The sequence below is a fragment of the Mytilus galloprovincialis genome, chromosome 7 (assembly GCF_965363235.1).
Source record: "Mytilus galloprovincialis chromosome 7, xbMytGall1.hap1.1, whole genome shotgun sequence".
Classification (NCBI taxonomy): Eukaryota; Metazoa; Mollusca; class Bivalvia; order Mytilida; family Mytilidae; genus Mytilus; species Mytilus galloprovincialis.
The window spans coordinates 6,096,019-6,106,295 of record NC_134844.1 but is presented as its reverse complement, the minus strand read 5'-3'; the positions used below and the strand labels follow the sequence as shown (position 1 = coordinate 6,106,295).

Genomic DNA, 10,277 nt, shown 5'->3' with positions numbered 1-10,277 from the left:
CTAGAAATAGAAACAATGAGTAACTAAACTATCAAACACTGCAATAAAATTAATAATCAACAATATAATATTTTAATATATCAATCAAATATGACTCTGCCACAAAAGTTTTTAAGTAACGTTTATTTGTTATGTGAGAAATAGAGAAAAAGCCTCTAAGTATTTTGTTATATACCCCAATATGTTTTGTATTCCTTATCAGTTAACGTTACTATCATGGTCCCTCTAAGTATTTTGTTATATACCCCAATATGTTTTGTATTCCTTATCAGTTAACGTTACTATCATGGTCATGAAGAAGTCACATGTATGTCTAAATGGATCAAAACATAACCGTGAACGCTTTTTCTTCGCTTCAAAACCGCCACCCCTTGTCAAAGATAGCCATGTGGTGTTCTACACAGTGACCTTGTTAATAACTACTGAGATGACTTATAGTCCAGCATTTATTTGAAATAATATAGTCGTTCTAAGTATATCATTACCGAGTCGGCCGTTATATCTACTGTGACGTATTGACTAAGTTTGGAATGACATGGCGCATGGATATAGCACGAGAAATTTACCATTGATCCTTTTTTTACGTAAACGACGACTTACAATAAAGTTTACTTATTTACTTTCTTATTAAAGTATCCGTTCTCGCTAAAATTAAGACTTCATGGGATCCCCGAATTGTTTTGACTTTGGTAAAATATTCAAAATAGATCTTTAAAAATAGGTAAGGGAGCTACCATTTGATTTTTATGGGGGGGGGGGCTAGGATGAAATTTGAAAAAAAATAGGCAGGACAGGAGTTTTGAGTAAAAAAAAAGGCAGGATGAGCAACTTGGTAAAAAAAAAGGCAGGATGAGCAACTTGGTAAAAAAAAAAGGCAGGATGACAATTTGTGTAAAAAAAAAGTCAGGATAAACTAGTAAAAAAAAAGGCAGGACCAAATAGAGTAAAAAATAAAAAGGCAGGACAGGGATTACAACTTAAAAAAAAAGCAGGACAAAATTTTTCATCCTAGTCCCCCCCCCCCTAAAAATAAAATGGTAGCTCCCTAAATGTGATATAGCTGTCAATGAGAAAGCTTTTCACCAGAGACCAAATGCCATTTAACTTAACAACTAAATGTCTCCGTACGGACTTCAACAATGAGCGAAAATCCATACCGCATGGTCAGTTATAAGAGGCTGCGAAATGGCAAATGTAAAACAATTCAAACGATAAAACTAAATGACTGATTTGTGTAAAAAAACAATGAAAGAAATATACATATGGTAAAAAGCTAAAAACGACAACCATTAAATTGCAGGCTCCTGACTTTGGGTAGGCACATGGCGAATTTGGCAGGGTTAAATAAGTAAGTTGGCGCCCAACCCTCCCCTCCCTTTGGCCATCGTCGTCACAGTATAACATATGACCAAACTATTCTAAAAAATCAGCTGAAAGGGGCTTGACTCATCTATACAAGCAGAAAAACAAGTATAAAAACAAAGACTACTATTATCAAATCACTTAAAGACAAGGTCAAGTGAGAATTACAACTTTATCAGGTCGTTTGTTTTATCATTAAGTATCTGTTCCGACAGAATTTCCTTAACATTACGTCATAATGTAATTTTAAAAGTATATACGTATTTCTGATTAGACATTAAATGCAGAAAATATGACATATGATGCAGATATTAGTAAAATATATCAGTGGTCGTATTGATTGTTCCGACATATTCAAGGTAATGTAAATAAAACTGATGATATTGGATATTTGTTAGAATATAAACAAGTAAGGTTGTGTTGTCTACTACTTCTACTCCTATCATTTTGCGGCACCATCAATAAACTGAATATTTATTTGTCTGATACCCGACGGTAATAGATGATAAGTCACAATCCCATACACAATTTGATTAAAAGGAAAATACATAAGGTGTACATATGTTCAGTATGAGTAGTTAATAAACCAAAGAAGTTTTCATTAATAAGAACCAGATGCTCCGCAGGGCGCAGCTTTATACGACCGCAGAGGTTGAACACTGAACGGTTGGGGCAAGTACGGACACAACTTTCATGCTGGATTCAGCTCTAAATTTGGACTGTGATTAAATAGTTGACACAGCATAGGTTTCTGACACAGAATGAATATTGTCTAATGAACTTAAAATGTTTGTTTTGCCTTTGAGCAATTCACAATGCTGTTGAATATTAATCCTCTCAAAATAATTGAAGAAATAGCAATAACTACTCATTTAAATACATCATAAAATATTAAAATGTAAAAAAGTGCTTGTTATCACTGAATGGTAAAGACTGTTTTAATTTATCAGTTGGTAGTAGAAGTGAATATACATTGTATATTGTATAAAACAATGATTTAAGTTGATTCAACTACTATTCTGGACAAAGAAAGATAACTCCAATCAATTGAAAATTTCTTGCTATTGCACAATATTGTGCAATTAGATATTTCTTGCTATTGCGCAATACTGTGCAATTGAAGATTTCTTGCTATTGCTGAATACTCTGCAATTGAAAATTTCTTCCTATTGCACAATACTTAATATAATAATTTTGGATCCTGATTTGGACCAACTTAAAAACTGGGCCCATAATCAAAAATTTAAGTACATGTTTAGATTCAGCATATCAAAGAAGCCCAAGAATTCAATTTTTGTTAAAATCAAGCTAAGTTTAATTTTAGACCCTTTGGACCTTTATGTTGACCAATTTGAAAACGAGACCAAAAATTAAGAATCTACATCCACAGTTAGAATCGGCATATCAAAGAAACCCAATTATTCAATTTTTGATGAAATCAAACAAAGTTTAATTTTGGATCCCGATTTGGACCAACTTGAAAACTGGGCCAATAATCAAAAATCTAAGTACATTTTTAGATTCAGCATATCAAAGAACCCCAAGGATTGAATTTTTGTCAAAATCAAACAAAGTTTAATTTTGGACCATTTGGACTTTAATGAAGACCAATTTGAAAACGGGACCAAAAATTAAGAATCTACATACACAGTTAGATTCGGCATATCAAAGAACCCCAATTATTCAATTTTTGATGAAATCAAACAAAGTTTAATTTTGGACCTTTTGGGCCCCTTATTCCTAAACTGTTTGGACCAAAACTCCCAAAATCAATCCCAACCTTCCTTTTATGGTCATAAACCTTGTGTTTAAATTTCATAGATTTCTATTTACTTAAACTAAAGTTATAGTGCGAAAACCAAGAAAATGCTTATTTGGGTCCTTTTTGGCCCCTAATTCCTAAAATGTTGGGATCAAAACTCCCAAAACCAATCCCAACCTTCCTTTTGTGGTCATTAACCTTGTGTTAAAATTTCATAGATTTCTATTCACTTTTACTAAAGTTAGAGTGCGAAAACTAAAAGTATTCGGACGACGACGATGCAGGACAACGACGACGACGACGCCAACGTGATAGCAATATACGACGAAAAATTAAAATTTTTGCGGTCGTATAAAAATCAAAACTATTTGTGTCGAGGCAGTAAAAAAACATCGTTTGTAGCTGCAGTTATGAATTTTAAGGACTACTTTGTTAAGAAAAAAAAACATAGATTCATGGGAAACTATTGGAGTGTTCGCTAGCTAGCTAGATAACCAGATTTAACCCAAAATTTTCCGGGAAATGCCCGTAACAAGTCAGGAATACGACAGTTGTTTTCCATTCAACCAGTTTCTCATTTGCTAACAAATAAAGCAATAAGCAAAGCCTAAATACTTTAATAAAGCAATAAGCATACCCTAAATACTTTAATAAAGCAATAGCAAAGCCTAAATACTTTAATAAAGCAATAAGCAAAGCCTAAATACTTTTAAATAAAGCAATAAGCATAGCCTAAATACTTAAATAAAGCAATAAGCAAAGCCTAAATACTTAAATAAAGCAATAAGCAAAGCATAAATACTTTAATAAAGCAATAAGCAAAGCCTAAATACTTAAATAAAGCAATAAGCAAAGCCTAAATACTTTAATAAAGCAATAAGCAAAGCCTAAATACTTCAATAAAGCAATAAGCAAAGCCTAAATACCTCAATAAAGCTATAAGCAAAGCCTAAATACTTAAATAAAGCAATAAGCAAAGCATAAATACTTTAATAAAGCAATAAGCAAAGCCTAAATACTTTAATAAAGCAATAAGCAAAGCCTAAATACTTCAATAAAGCAATAAGCAAAGCCTAAATACCTCAATAAAGCAATATGCAAAGCCAAAATACTTTAATAAAGCAATAAGCAAAGCCTAAATACTTTAATAAAGCAATAAGCAAAGCCTAAATACTTTAATAAAGCAATAAGCAAAGCCTAAATACTTTAATAAAGCAATAAGCAAAGCCTAAATACTTAAATAAAGCAATAAGCATAGTTTAAAATACTTAAAAAAAGCAATAAGCATAACTAAATACTAAAATAAAGCAATTGGCATAGCTTAAAATTTAAATAATATATATTTTTCTTAGTTGCATATATACAAATAAAAAGTATGAGCCTATAGATATATCCCTATCATAATGCTTCTTTGTTCAAACAAATGGACAGCAATTAAGATGGACCTATTTGGGGTTTTGTATGATGTGCTTAGGGCAGAATGAAAATCTTCTATCATCTTGGAGATGTCTCATAAGATTTCATTTTTCAACGAATTATGATTCAATACATTTCTCTAATATTTACACGATATTATTTTAATCTTAGTCATCCGAAGTTGTAATCTAATTTTAAGATATGCATCATTATTTCTGAAACTGATAAAAATCATATACGAAATTCAAGTATACTAACAATAAAATACAGGTATTCGGTTGTTCTGACCATCATATCAGAAATGCATGCGTACATGTACGGATCATCAAATACAATACCTCCGTATACGGTTTTAAGGGTTTGTGTTCTGATCAACCGTAGCAGCTAAACAGGTGTACTGATTAACACATACAGGCATACAGGTGTGCAAACCATCAAATACAGCCAGACGTGTCTACTGACCAATAAATACTGCTTTGCATGCGCATGCATAGTACTAACCAACAATTGAAGATGTATATCATTAGCAAACAATAAAAGTCGATTGCAGTGATTCTAATATACAGACCTAATACCGATTTAAACCAAAAAAAATGTTATTGCATATTAGTCACAGCTGTTAGTTTCCGATTTTAGAATGGCCCACATCGATAACGAAGTTAAGAAGCACTTGAAAAATATTTTATGAAGATTATTATTGGCACGAATATATTGTAAATATAAACTGCAGTTTTTACAAATTAATTAAATTCAGGAAAGTAAATTTCAAAATTTTAAAAACTTACTTCAGTCGTGTGTCATAATGGTTTGAGTTATAGAGTCATTTCAATTAATATTTTATAGTGTACTTCTATATTGCAATGTTACACCATTACTTTGTTAGGGTGAAGATTGGTGCCTGTTTAAACCCACAGCATTTGTTTGTACCTAAGTCAGGAACCTGGTGTTTCAGTGGTTGTCGTTTGTTGAAGTTGTTCATAAGTAATTCTCGTTTCTAGTTTATTTTTGTAAACATTAGACCGTTGGTTTTCATGTTTGAATAGTGTTAAACTAATTATTTTAAGTCCCATTATAGCTTGCTGATGTGAGCCAAGGCTCCGTGTTGAAGACTGTACTTTGCCACAATTGTTTATTTTCTAATATTTGTGACTTAGATGGAGCCATCTCATTGGCACTCATACCACATGTTTTTACATCTATATATTGTTTAAACTCCCTGTTTGCTTATTTTTGTCCATATTTTTTCATATTCTTAAACCATCATTAATTTCTTCATTAATCAGTTTTCATTCTCGAAACATGGTTAACATCAGAATCAGTACAGGGTTTTGCTCATGTATGCTTTTAATTTCTCACTTAATATCTGTTTCACAGATGACAACGGATATGTTCCAAATGGTATCTGTTCCCCGAATGACACCTAGCGAATAAGACTTATCGACTGTTTTGTACTAATATAATCGACAATACGGGTGCCACATGTGGAGCAGGATTTGTTTCCATTCTGAGACACCTGTGATAACCACAAGATTTTAGTTTGTTTGCTTGTCTTAAGTTTTTTATGTTGTGTCTTTTGTACTATTGTTTGTCTACTGATCATTTCCTTTCTAGACATGGTGCTTCAATGACTCATTGGTACCTTTCGTCCCTTTTTCTTCAATATCACAGATAAAATTAAGCAGATTAAATATCTAGTACATTGTGGTAGAAAACAATTAATGTATTCGAATCATTTTAACCAAAACAACAACACATACTAATATATTTTGAAACAGACAAAAAATAATTTTATAGTTTTATTTTTGTACAACAATGAACTTTATAAAAATGATAGAAAAATAGTTTGAATCTAACAATGATACAAACGAATGCTGTTTGTACATAAAATATAACATAACAATTAGTTGAAGTTCCGAGCAGTTTAAAAGCACTTTCTGTGGACAATGGATGGACCTGCCTCGTCGTATTCCTGTTTGCTTATCCACATCTGTTGAAAGGTTGAGAGTGAAGCTAAGATGGAACCACCGATCCATACGGAATATTTCCTTTCTGGTGGAGCAATAATTTTAATTTTCATTGTTGATGGAACAAGTGCTGTGATTTCTTTCTGCATACGATCAGCAATACCTGGGTACATGGTTGAACCACCAGATAATACAGTATTAGCGTACAAGTCTTTACGGATATCAACATCACATTTCATGATACTGTTGAATGTTGTTTCATGTAAACCTGATGGTTCCATTACCAAGAAAGATGGTTGTAACATGGCCTCTGGACACCTGAATCTTTCATTACCGATAGTGATAACCTGTCCGTCAGGTAATTCGTAGCTTTTTTCTAATGATGATGATGATGCGGCTGTGGACATTTCTTGTTCAAAGTCTAAAGCTACATAGCACAATTTTTCTTTAATGTCTCTTACGATTTCTCTTTCGGCTGTGGTTGTAAAAGAATATCCACGTTCAGTTAAAATTTTCATCAAATAGTCTGTGAGATCCCGTCCGGCAAGATCCAACCTCATAATAGCATGAGGAAGGGCATTACCTTAATAGATGGGTACAGTGTGGGATACACCATCACCATACACATCCAACACAATACCAGTTGTACGACCAGAAGCGTATAAAGACAAAACGGCCTGAATAGCAACGTACATAGCTGGGGAGTTAAAGGTTTCAAACATAATTTGGGTCATCTTTTCTCTGTTTGGCTTTAGGGTTGAGGGGAGCCTCTGTTAGTAAAACGGGATGTTCTTCTGGTGCAACACGGAGTTCATTGTAGAAAGTGTGATGCCAGATCTTCTCCATATCGTCCCAGTTTGTTACAATTCCGTGTTCAATAGGGTATTTCAGTGTGAGAATTCCTCTTTTGCTCTGGGCTTCATCACCAACGTAGCTGTCTTTCTGTCCCATACCAACCATTACACCCTAAAACAAAGAACGTGTATATTAATATTAATTGAATTGGTCATATTCCCTAAAATTCACAAAACAAATAGAGATAAAAAGACAGAACATGTATATATTTATTTTTTTTTAGATACAGAATACAGAGTGATGCGGTGCCTTAGTATAGAGAAAGGATACAAATACCTACACAAAAAATTAAGAACACACAAATTAAGATCCCCAATATAGATCATCTTTCATATTAATGTCGGTTATAAGTTCCATAGATCGTATGTTATGTCCTTGTGTGTCTTGTACCACGACTCTTCACCAAAGCTTTTTTTATTATTACTCATAGCTATATATAGACAGACTTCCCGGTCTGTGTTAAAAGTGTGAACTTTTTAACTGGTAAATTTCCAACATACATATTTATATAAGAAGATATGGTATAAGTGTCAATGAGACAACTCTCCATCCAAGTCACAATTTGTAAAAGTAAACCATTATAGGTCACAGAATCAAAATAAGGTTTACAAATATGTATGTTTCATTTGAAGTTTCCCCTTCTGTGCGAGATTCCGATTTGCAGCGACACACTTGTGTTTAAGCTTTTGATTTTGCAATTTTATTAGGGACTTTCCGTTTTGAGTTTTTAGTATTATTGTGAATTTCCTTTTTTACACGATATTGCGATGACATTAAATTTCAACAAATATACGTATTAGTAAATTGCAGAGTATATTGTTTGTATTTCCTGCATTTGTGGTTATGTTAGATTTCTTTTGGAAAATGACTTGCTTTGCATATGATTCGACCATACACGGTCTGAAACTCGCAACTTTATCTTCCAGTTGAAGCTATCTTGGGCTGTTTTTAGTGACATGCATAAGAAATTGTAAAAGGTCAGGTCTAAACCATAGTAAACAAAACATTTTTATGTTTGTATTTTTTGTTTTTTAAGTGGATGAAAGTTTCATAATGTTCGCTTTCTAATGTTTGTCCTCCTCAGACGTTACTGGTGACCTCTGTTTATTGGTCTGTTTATAACACACTTGACCTAAACAGAAAATTGTCTCGGTGACTGTGTTCCCCGGATTGAACTAAATAGCGATAAGGTGTATTGAATGTCAAGCAATCATTAGGTAATGTTTTAATCAATGAATTATCCTAATCACTGACATAGGCCATTCAATCAATTCTATTGACTTCTTTTCCATTTATACGTAATAACACTTTGTACGATAACAAATATGTTAAAATACTCCCACTCAAAGTAGAAATATTCAAGTCGTGTACTTATCGTATCACACAAGAATTTACTGTCATTGTCACATGTGGTAACCGTATAAGGCGTTGTTCCGCAGATTGCGTATATAGTCAATGGTCAAAAAGCACAATTAAGCATTTTAAGTCGAAAAGATTGAATTTCTGATAAAAGGACAAACAAAACTTAATAAAAACTCAAACAAAACGAAATAAAAAGTGAATATTGATTTGCTGACAAAACATATTTATTTGTCTATCAAATCGTTAAATACATGGGCGTGACCAACGCTACTCGAGTATAAATCTTCTCCCAATATGGGCAAAAGCAACGTGTACCGGCATTTCACATTGTATTAAAACTAGGCGCTGCCTTTTTCGAATTTCTTGAAATTTTGTCTTGACACATAATTAAGGCAATTGAATTCAGGGGTGGATTCAGTCGTTTTTTAAAAGGGGTTTCGAACCTAGGATAAATGGGGGGATAGGGGTTCCAACTCAAATGTCCCTATTCAACTGCATTGGTCGTCAAAAAGAGGGGTTTAATTCATCGTAATCCCCACCCCCACCCCAATCCCCTGTATCCACCACTAATTTATAAGATGATAAACATACTTTATACAAAATAAAATGTAATGTGAACGGTTGAACAGAACTCATTCCCTTGTGTATACCGATAGCTTTACTATTGAACACATATTGAACAGGTGTAATGTACAAACCTGATGCCTGGGTCTTCCAACAATGGATGGAAATACAGCTCTTGGAGCATCATCTCCTGCAAATCCAGCTTTACACATTCCAGATCCATTGTCAATTACCAAAGCGGCTACATCATCGTCACACATTTTGAAATTAATGAGATTTTTTTCGATTTTTTATATTACTTATTGCAAATTTTCTGGTCCTATCACAGAGATCGACTGTGCCGATATAAAAGTTAACCCTACTTTCGTTCACCTGTCCTTTTCATCTCTTCATCTTGGGATAGCAAGCTATTTGTTACCATATATGGCAATTCAGAATGAATCTTTTGCATACGAATAACGGAAAAGGTTTATAGTTCAATAGACCGTTGAACCTGTTAAAGTCATACGTCATGTTTTTTTATGCATTTCTTTTAACTACTGAATACTTATAATGATCTCACACTTGGTTCAAGAATATACACGTGTTTATACAATTTGTTAGTGAACCATCTTTAGTTTAAAGCTTTTTTCATTTGCATTCAACAAATGTGAAAGATAAGATTATGATAAATCGTTTATTTATTTTGCATGATAACGGTGACTTCAGTATTAAACATTGTTTGAATGGATGGTAGAGTTTTTTATAATAAGAAAAGTTGTAATCACAGCTGTGACGTGATATTCATATGTTCAGGATATAAATGTAGAAACAAATAAACAGCCTCATCATGATCAAAAAAACAATTCACATATTTTCTTACATGTCAGATATTTAAGTTAAAAGTGGTACTTAACATTGACTAAATAGCCGGTGATTTTTAAGGAAGTAATAATATGCATTAATTCAAAGATAACACCAATTGGACAAATATTTTAAAATTAACAGTATGT

General features: G+C 32.9%; 2 protein-coding genes across 2 annotated transcripts; both read right to left on the bottom strand.

The window, feature by feature from the left end:
• Positions 1-6,322: 6,322 nt before the first annotated feature.
• Positions 6,323-7,064, bottom strand: LOC143082196 (actin, cytoplasmic 2-like). Its single transcript, XM_076257777.1, has one exon. It carries the CDS (start codon positions 7,062-7,064, stop codon positions 6,462-6,464), a length of 603 nt encoding a protein of 200 aa, XP_076113892.1. The 3' UTR covers positions 6,323-6,461.
• On the bottom strand, positions 6,323-9,574 carry LOC143082197 (actin-2-like). Its single transcript, XM_076257779.1, has 2 exons — positions 9,420-9,574; positions 6,323-7,470 (listed from the first exon to the last, which is right to left on the bottom strand). Exons 1-2 carry the CDS (start codon positions 9,543-9,545, stop codon positions 7,219-7,221), a joined length of 378 nt encoding a protein of 125 aa, XP_076113894.1. The 5' UTR covers positions 9,546-9,574; the 3' UTR covers positions 6,323-7,218.
• Positions 9,575-10,277: the final 703 nt, after the last annotated feature.